This window comes from Dama dama, chromosome X (assembly GCF_033118175.1).
Source record: "Dama dama isolate Ldn47 chromosome X, ASM3311817v1, whole genome shotgun sequence".
Classification (NCBI taxonomy): domain Eukaryota; kingdom Metazoa; phylum Chordata; class Mammalia; order Artiodactyla; family Cervidae; genus Dama; species Dama dama.
In genome coordinates, this window is record NC_083714.1 from 40,294,138 (window position 1) to 40,309,795 (window position 15,658).

The 15,658-nt window shown below is 38.9% G+C and overlaps 1 protein-coding gene across 6 annotated transcripts in view; it reads right to left on the reverse strand.

The window, feature by feature from the left end:
• ARHGEF6 (Rac/Cdc42 guanine nucleotide exchange factor 6) overlaps positions 1–15,658 on the reverse strand; it is a 115,716-nt gene that overhangs the window by 57,670 nt on the left and 42,388 nt on the right. For all 6 annotated transcript variants that reach the window (XM_061137095.1, XM_061137098.1, XM_061137097.1 and 3 more), the window contains one exon: positions 11,079–11,149. In XM_061137095.1, coding sequence (XP_060993078.1) covers positions 11,079–11,149 — 71 coding nt within the window. The remainder of the gene's footprint in view (positions 1–11,078; positions 11,150–15,658) is intronic.

Consider the following 15,658-nt stretch of genomic DNA (forward strand, 5'->3'; position numbering starts at 1 on the left):
AATATTGTAAAGTAATTAGCCTCCAAATAAAATGAATAAATTTATTTTAAAAATTAAAAAAATTAAATTAAAAAAAAGAATACTGGAGTGGGTTGCCATTTCCTTCTCCAGGGGATCTTCCCAACCCAGGGATCAAATCCATGTCTCCTGTGTCTCCTTTGGATTCTTTACCACTGAGCCACCAGGGAAGCTCACCAAAGGACACTGTCAAGAAAAAGACGACCCACAAAATGGGGAAAATATTTACAAATCATGTATTTGAAAAGGGTCTACTATTCAGAATTTACAACTCAACAATAAAAGTAATCAATTAAAAGTTGGCAAAGGATTCAAATAGACAACTTGCCAAAGAAGATATACAAATGGCCAACATGCACATAAAAAGATAGTCAACATAGTTAACCACTAGGGAAATGCTAATCAAAACCACAATACTACTTCACACTTAGTAGAGTGGCTATAATAAAAAGAAAAAATAGAAAATAAAAAGGGTTGGTGAAGATATGGAGAAACTGGAACCTTCATACATTGCTGGTGGGAAAGTAAAAACCTTTCTATGGAAAGTAGCTACTGTGGAAAACAGTTCCGCAGTTCCTCAAAAAGTTAGACATACAGTTATCATATGATCCAGTAATCCATTACTAGAAAAAATGAAAAAATATGATTATGTGTATGCAGGTCAGGAAGCAACAGTTAGAACTAGACATGGAACAACAGACTGGTTCCAAATAGGAAAAGGAGTACATCAAGGCTGTATATTGTCACTCTGCTTATTTAACTTATATGCAGAGTACATCATGAGAAATGCTGAGCTGGAGGAAGCACAAGCTGGAATCAAGATTGCCGGGAGAAATATCAACAACCTCAGATGTGCAGATGATACCACCCTTATGGCAGAAAGTGAAGAAGAACTAAAGAGCCTCTTGATGAAAATGAAAGAGGAGAGTTAAAAAGTTGGCTTAAAGCTCAACATTCAGAAAACTAAGATCATGGCATCTGGTCCCATCACTTCACGGCAAATAGATGGGAAAAGAGTGGAAACAGTGGCTGACTTTATTTTTCTGGGCTCCAAAATCATTTGCAGATGGTGACTGCAGCCATGAAATTAAAAGACGCTTACTCCTTGGAAGGAAAGTTATGACCAACATAGACAGCATATTAAAAAGCAGAGACATTACTTGGCCAACAAAGGTCCATCTAGTTAAGGCTATGGTTTTTCCAGTGGTCACGTATGGATGTGAGAGTTGGACTATAAAGGAAGCTGAGCTCCGAAGAATTGATGCTTTTGAACTGTGGTGTTGGAGAAGACTCTTGAGAGTCCCTTGGACTGCAAGGAGATCCAACCACTCCATCCTAAAGGAGATCAGTCCTGGGTGTTCATTGGAAGGACTGATGTTGAAGCTGAAACTCCAATACTTTGGCCACCTGATGTGAAGAACTGACTCACTTGAAAAGACCCTGATGCTGGTAAAGATTGAGGGCAGGAGGAGAAGGGGACAACAGAGGACGAGATGGTTGGATGGCATCATCGACTCGATGGACATGGGTTTGGGTGGACTCCAGGAGTTGGTGATGGACAGGGAGGCCTGGCGTGCTGCGGTTCATGGGGTCGCAAAGAGTCAGACACAACTGAGAGACTGAACTGAACTGAACTGAAATATTTGCACATCAATTTTCACAACAGCATTATAAATAATAACCCAAAGGTCCATCAGGTGATAGTTTGATAAACAAAACTTGTTATATCCATACAATGAAAGATTAATCAGTCAAAAAAAGCAATGAGTTACTAAGACATTCTACAACATGGGTGAACCTTGAAAATGTTATGCTAAGGAAGAAGCCAGACACAAAAGAACAAAGATTGTATGATTCAATTTATATGAAACATCCAGAATAAGGAAAATCTACAGAGACGGAAAGTAGATTAGTGCTTGTTAAGGGCTGGAGGGTGTGAGTACTAATGGGTACAGGGTTTCTTATTGAGGTGATGAAAGTGTTATAAAATAAGATGGTGGTGATCATCACACAACTCTGTTAGTTTACTAAAAATCGGTGAATTGTACACTTTAAAGTGGTTACTTTTGTGGTATGTGAATTATATGTCATTATAGCTGTTATCTTAAAGTCAAAGGACAGATTTCTCATCTGTTAATGGAAATTTTTCTGTTTTTTCTTTGAGTTCAAGTCCTTATCCAGTAGAATATCCTTCCAAACTCAATTTGTCCATCCTTACACCTCTCTACCCAGCTGAGCTGTTGCTCACCGCAGTGTGTTAAATAATCATTTTTACTCACACTCAGCACTAGGATTCATTTTTTTATTCTTAGAAATGGAAAGAGCTGCACTAGAATTCAACAGGGCCACAGTTATTAAGAGGTAAAATTCATACAGATTTCCTTTTTAGGAATATTTATTTGTCTACAGTATTCATATTGAAAGATAAAGAGGTTGGTGGCCTGGCTTCCCACTTATATCCAGGAGAGAATGAAGTCAGTTTATCACTTCCTTTGTTCACATTTTTCTGAAGAGACCATGTCTGGTAATATACTGTCTCAAATCCTCAACCTTACTTTCAAGCACCATTGTCTGAAACTGTCATACTACCCAGATTATAATGTCCCTTAAAAAAAAAGAAAAACAAAGCCAAAAAGAAAACAAAACACAATCATTACCTGAGGGAATTTTTAAATTAGAAATTTCAAAGACATGATTTACATCATAAAGTGTGATTTTTTAAGACAACTAAACATCACTACTTTAACTCCATGGTTGCTATAATTCAACCTCCCTCTCCCTGTTGAAACAGTTTTATTATTTCAACTTCCTTTAAAATGCAATCATCTCGAGTTCCCTTAAGAGAAAGGACTAAGATTTTGCAAGAAAGGTGCCAACTGCCCTGCTCCAATGGGTTTATTGGAGTGTGCTAAGTGAAGCAGCACGCTTTCCAAGGGTTCCATCTGCGCTGCAATCACTCATACGGGACAAACAGAAGTAGGAAGGCAGACACCCCTTACTGCCTTAGACTGAGTTCTGGAGAGCTGAACAGAAACATATACTAAACTCATACTGTTGCAAGTTTTGAGGGTGGCTGAATGCTGATTTTACAAGCTAGATTGACAAAGGTGATTAATGAGTCCTTCATTAAATAATGCAAAATGTGTTTGAATGATGATGTACTAAACAGTATTGCCCTTGCTGTGGTGTGATTAGTAGAAATGCTCATCACGGTGGATGCCTAAGATTCTTTCCCAAATTCACTTGGACTTTTATTGCTTTCCTCCATCTCACAAGACCAACTGATGAACTTCGGAGACTGGTTCTTTATTTTTCAGGCCACAGGGCATCTACTGTAAAAGGATTAAAAAGGGAAGCAGACAGAGAAGGCTATGTGTTCCCAAACAGAAGGCCTCAGTGGTGAGTCAGAAGGCAGGGAGTTTGGCAGGCCAACCAGCTTCAGAGCAGTACAATCTGATTGAGATGAAATCCACTCAAATACTAAAATAGACTGTCCAGACATTGCCTTTGCTTCCCTGACTCCTTCTTCACAAGGACAATGGAGTATCCTTTTGCTCAATTAACCTTTGACTAAATTCAAAATAAAACAGATGGTTAGAAGCCATAGAAAAAGAGGTAGAGGCCTTTTGAACCTACATCCTAGGCTATTGATTTTCCAGTAAAATATATTTCCTCCATTTCCTGGAAAGGCTTTAGAGTGAATTCATTTTTATAACTGTTTTCCAAAGGGAACGAATCATATAAGTCTGAGGAAATTATTTTAAGGGGCTAAAATGCAGAAACAAAGGCTGAATATAGAGATATGTCCCATGATAAAGGAAAACTATAATGGCCCTAGGAAAACTTAAATCTAAGCCAAACCACTGTGTTCTAGGAATTCTGAGATAATTATGATGCCTAAAAAAAATGAGTTTGTGTTGGTAAACTACTATGAAACAGGAAAGGGCAATCCATTATTGTATTTATACCATATTTGGCTTATATGACAGAAAAGCCACCTGGTTACATTCAACTGCAGTGGTCAGTTTCACTTCTCCAAGTCCTTGGTTTTCACACAACAAGCAGCACCATGCCCTGTAATTGACAGACTCGGCAAAACAGAATTGGACTCTGAAAACTCTCATCATCTTCCCGACTTCAGGTGGAAGACATGGATGGATGAGTCAAACAGGAAATAAGAAGGCAAAAAAGAATAGGGCATATGGGAAAGGAATAAATGGATAGATGGGTAAGGTAGTTTAGATTAGTGGTTTAAAAAAGAGAGAATGCATAAAAGTATTTTAGGGCAGTGAAATTACCCTGAACAACACTCTAAAGGTAGATAGATGTCATTATACATTTGTCCAAACCCCTAGAATGTCCAACATCAGGAGTAATGGCAATGTCAACTCTGGACTTTGGTGCTAATGATGTGTCGATGTAGGTTCATCAGTTGTCACAAACATACCACTCTGATGGGACATGTTGATAGTGGGGGAGGCTAAGCATGTGTGGGGGCAGGGGTATACAAGACATCTCTCCCTTTTGATCAATTTTGCCATGAAGCTAAAACTGCTCTAAAATATAAATTTTTTTTAAGAAGGGTAGATAAGCACTAGAAAGGTAGAGGAAAAAATCTTCCCACCTTTCCTACCAAATGGAGGCACTGAGGACAGACTGGTTAGGCATCTGCCATACATTACAATAAAGTAGAAGAAAGTTAGAAAAAATAAACAATACTGGCCCTTACTTATTATATTTGCCTATTTGGCTGTAGGGGAATATCTCTACAGATATACAGCTGCAGACAGAGGCAACTTCCAGAGTTTAGTACAGGCAAACCTCGTGTTATCGCACTTTGCTTCATTTCACTTTGCGGACATCATGTTTTTTCACAAATGCAAGGTGTATGGCAGCCCTGAATCAAGCAAGTCTACTGGCGCCATTTTTCCAACAGCATTTGCTCACTTCGGGTCTCTGTGTCACTTTTGGTAACTCTCCCGAGTCTACATTTTATCATTATTATTACATTCATTGTGTGATCGGTGATCTTTGATATGACTACTGCAGAAAGATTACAACTCACTGAAGGCTTAGCAATAAAATATTTGTTAATTAAGGCGTGTACATTGCTTTTTAAGACATAATGCCATTGCACACCTAATAGATGACAGTAAAGCATAAACAGGGACTTCCCTGGAGGTCCAGTGGTTAAGACTTCACGCTTCCACTGCAGGAGGCACGGGTTTGATCCCTGGTTGGGGAACTAAGATCCTAAATGCTGTGCAGCATGGTCAAAAAAATTTTTTTTCATTCATTTTTATTAGTTGGAGCCTAATTATTTCACAATATTGTAGTGGTTGGTTTTTGCCATACATTGACATGAATCAGCCATGGATTTACATGTGTTCAAATTTTTTTAAATTAAAATTTAAAAATCAGATAGGACTTAAAAGAAAAATAAAGTGGAAACATAACTCTCACATGCACTGGGAAACCAAACAACTCATGTAACTGTTTCTTGCGATGCTCTGGAATCAAATGGGCCTTCCCAGGTGGCTCTAGTGGTAAAGAATCTGCCTGCCAAAGCAAGAGACTCAAGAGACATGAGTTCGATCCCTGGGTCAGGAAGATACCCTGGAGAAGGGAATAGCAACCCACTCCAGTATTCTTGCCTGAGAAATCCTATGGATAGAGGAGCCTGGCGGGCTACAGTCCATGGGGTTGCAAAGAGTCAGACATGACTGAGTGACTGAGCACTCATGGAATCAAACCTGCAATATCTTTGAGGTGTGCTTGTATGAGGATTACTGTGAGCCGGGCCTATTTGTGGCAGCACAAAGGACCACATTCTTACAGTGGGCAATAAATAAGGAATTTCACCCTCTGAGAGGCATTTTGATGGGAATGGAAGAGAATGCAGTCCCTTCTGCAGGGACAGGTTGCGGGCACGCACATTCTTGCTGGGATGAATATGCTCACATGGTTCTCCCTGCCTCACTCCTCTTCTCTGCTTATCTAAGTCCTAACATGTCTTCAGTCCTCCCTGCCATTCAACCTTTTCCTGTTGCTGTTGTTTAGTCGCTAATTCATGTCTCACTCTCTGCGACCCCATGGACTATAACCCGCCAGGCTCCTCTGTCCATTGAATTGTCCAGGCAAGAATATGGGAGTGGGTTGCCATTCCCTTCTTCAGGGCATCTTCGCGACCCACAGATCAAACTCGCGTCTCCTGTACCTCCTGCACTGGCAGACAGATTCTCTTTTTTTTTTCCTTTTTTCCCATTTATTTTTATTAGTTGGAGGCTAATTACTTTACAATATTGTAGTGTTTTTTGCCATACATTGACATGAATCAGCCATGGATTTACATGTGTGCCCCATCCTGATCCCCCCTCCCACCTCCCTCCCCACCCCATCCCTCTGGGTCATCCCAGTGCACCAGCCCTGAGCACTTGTCTCATGCATCCCACCTGGACTGGCGATCTGTTTCACACTTGATAATGTACATGTTTCAATGCTGTTCTCTCAGATCATCCCACCCTCGCCTTCTCCCATAGAGTCCAAAAGTCTGTTCCATACATCTGTGTCTCTTTTTTCTGTCTTGTATATAGGGTTATCGTTACCATCTTTCTAAATTTACCACTGATAGACCTAGGAAATCCAATATTTTCCTTTATTGATTTTTGAATTTTAGTTTAGTGAGTATCAGAATCACCTGTGAGGAATGGAGAGAAGGCAGCTGAGGGAACTGTTTAAAAATGCTGTTTACTAGGACCTATGGCCAAAGATTCTGATGTAACAAGCTAGATGTGGATCCCAGATATCTACAGTTTTAATGGTCTCCCTGGGGGCTTTCAAATGCAAAAGATTCCCCAGCCACATCTGGAGCAACTCATCTTAGGACAGTTTGTCACTTGACATCATTACCTGCCATGGCTTACACCATGTCGGTCCTGTCTTCCCAGTGAGACCATGGATGCCAAGACCTAAGCGCTGCATGCAAATGAAGCCTGACAACTAAGCTACATAGTTTCCTCTTTCTTTTCTTTTTTCTCAATTTTATTGCAATCTAATTGACAAATAAAAATTATATATATTCAAGATATCTTACTTGACTTTTTGATGTATGCACGCATTGTGAAACGATCACCGCGATCAAGCTAATTAACACATCCATCACCTCACAGTCACCATTTTCTTTTGTTGCTATTGTTCTTCTTTATTTTTAATCCCTCCTGGCACATAACATCAACTTACAATAGGCAAAGAGAGTCACTGAGCAGAAGATTATTAGAAAAATAACTCATAGAAAACGATATGCTTTTGTTCAATGGTGAGAGACGTTTAACAAATGACAGTGAATTTTTAGGACAATGAAGGAACCAAAGTCAGGAGCAGCAAAAATCTCCTCTAGGCTGCCATGTCCCTAAAGGATGCTAAACTCCCTTTCAAAACAACCGGCTAGGAGAGGCCAAGCCTCAGTTAGACACATTAAACATGCCTCATGGCAGATGTAAGTCTGAGTCGGGCTCCCTATGTCACTTTGATCATACTGGAGAACTTCTAAACATTTCAGAACTGATGTGCCACCAGAAGCAAACTGAGGTCTGAATGCGTCTGAGATCAGCTGATAATCCCTCGGAAACTTGAAAAAGGGGACAGAATGTGTGCAGACCTGCAAATTCCAAGAGGTCTCTATCCTGCACAAGCTTACAGAATGTGACAGTTAATTTTATGTGTCAACTTGATTGGGTCATGAGATGCCCAGATTAAATAATATTTCTGGGCATGTCTGTGAGAGTGTTTCCAGGTGAACTTTGAACCAATAGCCTGAGTAAAGCAGATTGCCCTCCCCAATGTGCATCATCCAATCTGTTGGCCTGAATACAAAAAGGTGAAGGAAGGGAGAATTGGCTCTCTTTGTACCTCACTGCTTGAGCTGGAACATCTTCTGCCCGAGGACTGGAATTTACACCCTTAGCTCTCCTGGTTCTCAGGCCTTTAGACTCAGACTGAACTACACCACCACCTGTCCTGGGTTTTCAGCTTACACATGGCAGATCGTGGGACTTCTCAGCCTCCATAATCACACAAGCCAGTTCCTTACAGTAAATCTCTCTATATGTATCTATTGGTTCTGTCTCTCTGGAGAATCCTAATACACAAGACCAAAATAAATAAAGCATTTAGACTAGCGAGGACTCGCTGAATGCAAGAGCATAAGAACATGTCTGATCACAGACAGTATCATCAGGGTATGAGAACAAAAAAATCTCCATGAAGGAGAAATAATGAAGAAGACATAGTTCCTGTTTTATTTATAGCTATATTTATATTTAAACAGGCTATGTATATGTATATATGTATACACACACCCACACATCAAAGAAAGTTTGGCATCAGATTCAGCAAGATGTTAATGATGATCATCTCTGAGTGGTGGAATTACAGGTGATATTTATTTTCTTCTTTATACTTTTCCTGCACTGTCTGATTTTTTAATCATTATTAATATAATAAAAAATTCTTCCTGTTTTTAAAAAAATGAAGTAAAAATCAGACACTAGTGCTCTTATAGAACTAGCAACGGAAAACATCTACAATTAATGACTCTTAGGAAGAAGAGCTAATGTGAGATGAGATGGGGACACCTTACATATGGGTGAACAGATCTCCAAATACTGTGGGTGAGTACTCAGGTATTCAACACAGATTGTGAGGGCGATCAGAACACTCGGAACATATTTTTAATTTGTTGCTGCTAAAAATTTGCCCAAATACGCAAAAACGTAGATTTTTAAAAAACACCAACAACTAGCCCAAATCCCTTCACCTGCATATCTAATTACAATAGTAAGTCCAACTGGTCTCAATAATCCAGCAATATTCATACTAAGGCTCTACAGTTCCTTCTCAGGCCATCATGGGCTCCCCAAGACCTTTTGAGTTTTTTTAAATTAAGTTTGGTTTGAGAAAAAATTTAAATATATATATTTTTTTTGGCTCAACAATTTAACTTCTAGGACTCCACATGACAGATCATTACACACTTTGTCAAAGTTACACACAGGATGTTCACTGCAGAACTGTTTATAACAGCGAGAAGTAGAAATAAGGTACATGGACTCCAACAGGAGGTGGGTGATAGAAACTGCAGTACATCTTGAGTTGGTATATAGTATAGATAGGATTTATATAATGCCCATAAGAATCACAGAGGTTAGTCTGCCTTGGATAATCCCAACAACATTTAAATTGATAGACTCAGCAGAGGCAGAGAGAGAGTCAAAGCAGAGTGATTGTATGCTCCAGACCAGCAGGGAGAAGCAACTATTATAACACTTTCATTCACCATTTGACTGCACCCTTCCATTAAAAATTTAATCATTGGGGTTCACCTGGAAGCTAAAAGAAATGGTCAGGACCAGAGGTGGGGGGGAATTGTGTGAAGGTGGTCAAAAGGTACAAACTCACAGTTATAAGTACTAGGGATATAAAGTACAACATGATAAATATAATTGACACTGCTATATGCTCTTTATGACTGTTGTTAAGATCATATCCTAAGAGTTCTTGTCACAAGGAAAACACATTTTTTTCTATTTCTTTGATTTGGTAACTCTGTGAGATCATGGATATTCAATGACTTACTGGGGTCATCATTTCATGATGTATGTAAGTCAAATCATTATGCTGTACACCTTAAATTTACAGTGTTGCATGTCAATTTTTTCTCAATAAAACTAGAAGGAAAAAAATACAAGGCAAATAAAAAATTGAAAATATGATAACCTTGAGTGACAACTCACAACACAAATTGTGTAGATAGCATGATTACAACTACATAATGATATATAGCTATATATGTGTAGGAAATGCATCAAAACATTACCAGTTTAGAAAAAAAAAAGTGATCAGGGATGAAGAGAGAAGGGAGCCTAGCTCTGTTGGGTGATATATTTTAACCTCAGAAATGTAAAAGGAAAATAGTGACAAAATTATCCCCTATGATTACTGTCCATGCTACCTATGAAGTTCCTACCTGATTTTTCATACTAACTACTGTTCATGTTATCATTATGAAGCAAACTCACTGAAGAATGATATTTCATTTTTGGAAACCAAATGTATAGAGAGATTTAAAAACTCTTGAGGGACTCCCCTGCCGGCCCAGTGGTTAGGACTCTGCACTTCCACCTCAGGGGGGCATGGGTTCCATCCCTGGTCTGGGAACTAAGCTCCCACAAGCCACGCAGTATGGCCAAAAAATAAAATAAAGACTGTTTATCCATGCACACGATGAAAGGAGTCGGCAGCAAAAACACACATAGAACATTAGGTGAAAAGTGAAACTATATTTCAGCTGTGATGCGGAAGATGACAAGGCTACCGAACAGGGAGACTTTGAGGTTATGAGGACTTGACCTTTTCATTAGTGACTGGGCCAAGTCTGGAAAGAAGACATGGAGGAAAACAGAGTAGATTAAGGGAAATTATACAATTTCGTTTTCAAACAGGAACTTATTTTGAGTATTGCACATGCCCTATTTATAGCTTATATATTTTGACATATCTGTGTTCAAGCCAGAGCCATTTCATTCCTCCCTCTGTGCCAAAGGGCAGTCTTCTCTTTGGGCTCTCCTCAAGAACAAGGTTGATGATATTTCCAAGGATATCATGGCAGATTGATTGATCCTAAAATAAAATCACACTCTGCAATCATGTAAACTTTACTGCATTAAAGGAACTTGGGAATTCACCTCCTATCTTATCTGTAAGGCGAGCTCTAACTGCTGAATTTCCCCATAATGTCCACATATCAGCCAATTTCTCTTTTGTTGCACTTTAAAAGGCCTTGCTCTGAATCTTTGTGCTACCCTTGAATTACCCAGTACAGTGGATTTAAAACTTCTAGACATCTATAAGAAACCTACAAGTAGAAGAGTTCCATTATAATGAAGCTGACATTAGACCCTTGCAATGCAACTTTCTCCAGTCTTCCATTGGTGTTGCCTCGACACTTCAGTGGTTCTCCATATAGAGTCAAGAAAATTTTTGTTCATCATCTGAATACTCACCACAGTATAATAATTCTTGGTAAGTGGAGTCGCTTCAAATCCTTTGACAGCCTTGGGGGAGAGAGGTCTCTCTGTGAAAAAGACATTTAAATTATGTTAATATCACACAAGTCTAAGATGAACATTTTATAACATAGGTCATCTAACATATTATAAATATTGTCAAGTGGAAGGCTCAAAGGAAATGTACATTTCTAAACAAATGAAGTTATAATCTTACTAAACTACAGATGGTCAAGTCACAGCTTCTTAATGACAGGGTCAAGGCAAGAACTTCAGATCCAGTTTGGGCTGTTTCTTCACTCATTTGCCTGTCCATTCAACTTATTATAAAACAGATAAGCAAAGGAATGCTAACCAAATACGTTATGTTTGTAACTTGCAACTAACCATACAAGAATAACATAATACAGATAATAGCAGCCATTCTTTCTTGGGACTGGCTGTTTATTGTGCCCAGAATAAAATAATCAGAATCTTGAATACACTGAAAACTAGCAAGAAATTCTTCTATGTATCATTTTAATATCATTAATTGTGCTATAAAATGTTGCCTTTCTTTTACAAAGTTTGTCTTATCTATTAAACTCAAGACTAAGAGACATCCCAAGATGCTTTTCTTAAAAACAAAGAAATCACTTAATAAAAATACAGACAGGGGACTTCTTTGGTGGTCCAGTGGCTAAGACTCCTCACTTGCACTGCAAGGGGATCAGGTTCAATCCCTGGTCAGGGAACTGAGATCCCACAAGCCACCCTGTGCAGCCAAAAGAAATTTAAAAAATAAAAAATACAAGACAGCAATCATAAATGTTTAACAGTGTCACTACAGACTATCTTCCCCACTCTCATTTTGTCCTTTGTTTTTTTTTTATTTTGTCCTTTGTATCATTGCTTTATATTCCATTTTTACCTTGCTATATTATATTGTATGCTGCTTTACACTCCTTCTGAAGTATGGTACAGTATATATAACCAAGTATTATCATCAGGCCTTGATCTTTCCTTTTCTAAAAGTAATATTTTCTAGTTTTATATCTATGACATTCCACTCCTAAAAATGCAATATATAGAAAAGAAAAACCAACAACTAACCCGTCACCAAGAGCTAACCATCATCCACAGTAATGTTTTGAAATATATCTTCCTATTCCTTTTATCATGTGTTTGTGAAGACACACACACACACACACACACACAGTGATCTTTCTTAATTCACCTACAGCTTAACTCTCCTATTACAACAGTATTTCATGAACATTTTTCCATTTAACCTTGATTTCTAATGATTTTTATATTTAAAATATCCCTTATGTTTACTTGGCACTTAACAGCTTTTAGGACATTTTATTTAATCTTTACAATGACCCTGTGAGGCAGAGATGATCTTCTCATTTTGCAGAGGTCACTAAAGTACAGAAGGGTGAGGTCAGCTGCCTAAGGGCATGAATTTGGGAGATGGCAGAGCCAAGACTGAAGCCCAGGTGTGTCTTGACAAGAGCCTGTGCTCCCAAGCAGCAGGACGTCCAGAGATGAAGCTACTGAAGGGCCTGGTCGATGGCATGAGCAGTGGTTCTCCCTCCACCTCGGAGCTCAGAGGGACCATCAGTTCGATCTGGGATGGTCAGAGAAGACCTTGCTGGGCAGGGGGGTATTTGATCTGTCCCTGGATGGGGGCTAGAATTCAAACAGGCTGAGAAGACAGTAGAGCGTTTTCTCAGCAGGGAAGATTCTAGAAGCACAGCTGTAGAAATGGCAACACTCAAGGCAGGGCTGTTCCTGCGACAGTGAACTGTCCAGCTGGGCCAGACTGTGTAAAGTGGAAATACAGCAAAAACGCAGCAATGAGGGCCAATTCTCCCACTCCTCAGCGACAAAACATGGGGCATTAAGATCTGCCTGGATCCACATGGTGGCTTCACGAGGCTTTACTGGATAAATCTGAGCAATTCAGAGCCACCCAGACTATTAACTTGAGATTATAAGTGGCAGAGTCAGGACATGAACCCAAGTACTGTATTGACAAGTTTGGTGCTTGCCCCTCCACCACCACACTATGGTTTTGGACTCTTCAGCATACTTGAAATCAACAGTTACCAAATTCTTTTAGTTTTTATTAACCAAGTTTTCTACAGTATAGCCCTGATGCTACTTAGAATTCAGTTGTTTTGTGTAATTATGACATAAACCAGTCTGATAAAAATAGAACGTTCCAGAGGAACCAGCAAGATGTGGTCGCCTTTCGAAAGCAAGGCCAAAAGGAAGGGTAAACAGTAATGGAAAGTCTGTTAAGACGCAGAAGAGGAAAGGAAAGCCCAAAGGAATTGGTCACTGCAATTGAAAAAAAACTGGTAACTATGTAAAGTAGAACAGGGAAACATGAAAGAAAACAGTGACTGCCATGGAGATTCCTGGGTGGCTGAACATAAGGCTAAAAGAGCTGGTGCTTTGATAAGATCAATAAAATTGTTAACAAGGATTTACTGAATAGCCCAGGGGACTATATTCAGTATACTGTAATGACCTATAATGGAAAAGAATTTTTCAAAATATAGAGATATATACATACATATGTATAACCACATCACTTTGCTATACACCTGAAATTAACACAATATTGTAAATTAATCACACTTCAATAAAAAAATTATAGTGAAAAAAATTTTAATAAAATAGTCAAACTCTAGCAAGACTGACAGAGGAAAAAAGAGAGAAGACACATACTGTCTATATGAGAAGTGAAATATGGGATATCACTACAGACTCTAGAGATACCAAAAATATAATAAATATTATGAACAACTCAAAACACATAAATTTGATAATTAGGTGTGAAATGGAGCAATTTCTCAGAAAACCAAAACTACCACAGTTCACCCAATATTAAATACACCATTTGAAGAACCTTATAACTATTGTGGAAATTGAATTTATAAATTTAAAACTTTGGAAAAAATGAAATCTCCAGGCCCATATGGTTCTAATGGGGAGTTCTACCAAATATTTAAGGAAGAAGCCATATCAATTCTTCTCAATCTTTTCCAGAAAATAAAAGAATTCATTTTATAAAGTTCACTATTACACTGACACCAAAACCAGACAAAGACAGTACAAAAAATAAAACTGCAGACCCATATCCCTCATGAATTTCGATGAAAAAACCTTAACAAAGTATCAGTAAATAGAATTCAGCAATATTTTATAAGAACTTTATACCATGGAATTCATCCCATAGATACAAGTTGGTTAAATATTCAAAAATCAATAGATGAAACCCATGTTAGTAATAGTCTAAAAAGAAAAATCACATGATAATATCAACAGATGCAGAAAAAGCACAGGGCAAAATTCAATACCCATTCAACAAAAACTTCCAGAAAGAAATAGGAATAAAGAACTTCTCCAACTCAATAAAGAGCATCTACAAAAACCTTACAGCTAGCATCTTACCTAATGGAGAAAAACCTATGGCTGAATGCATTCTGAACCCCAAGATCAGGAACAAGGCAAGGATGCCTGCTCTCACTCAGCGTCGTGCTGGAAGGTCTGGATGTCCCTGCAGTCTTGATGCAGAATGGGGAATCAACCCCGAGAGAAGAAGGAAAACAGATTTGGAAGGACAACCTTGGAAAGTCTTTAAAAATGTAGCCTTTGCAAACAACCGGCCCCATGAAAAAATTCAAGGGGTGGATGCAAAGAGAAAAACACCAGTACTAGGTTTCAGTGACAGTTCTTGCCTCTTGTTCCTCCTTTGCCCTCTAACCCCCAGCCCACCACTGCCTACTCTTACCACGTGTGGTCTTAGCTGAAACCCACTCTCAGCGAGACACGCAGAGAAGGAATGAATACGTGGAGGTTCAGAAGAGACAAGTTCAGTCCCTGGGGGTGGTTCCAAGTGACAGAAGGGGGGTCAATTTTCCCTCCCCAAAATGTCTCTTTGGCACGTGGATTATATTGAGCTGAAAACAATCAAGGCTCTAAAGACTCAAGAAGTCTTTCTTTTTGCCTCCCCCTTAGATGCCTAGAGAATTTAGGTAGAGGGCCTGTTCCCAGAACAGAGCTATCAGCAGAGACATCTGCAAAGAACATGGGCTGGGGGTGGTGGGGACAACTCTTGGAGATCAGAGTCCACTCTGTATTCCATGGTCTCTGCAAGGCCCAGCAAACATTTATTTGCCAAACATTTGCTTTTCCATCTCTATGTCAATTGCCTTCCTCCCCTTTGAAGTCTCAAACCACTACCCCCAACACCCTCTTTTATCTTTAACTGAAGATGGTATTTAAGGTGAACGTTTCACCATTTTGGCAACTTACTCAGTTCCCCTGGGTCTCTCCCACGTAGACATATTAGTAAAAATTTTTTGTGATTTTCACTTGCTGATCTGTCTCTTATCAATTTCAAAAGAACCTAGAAGGGTAGAGGAAAACTTCTTCCCCCCCAAGATAACCTAACCAGAACTAATATGAAAATATAAACCTTTTAGGCGGTGTTTCTAAGGCCATTAAAAAACTGGTCAATTCAATTCAATCAACAAAAAAATCAATCAATGTAGTGAAGAATTCAAATGGGTTATTTAGCA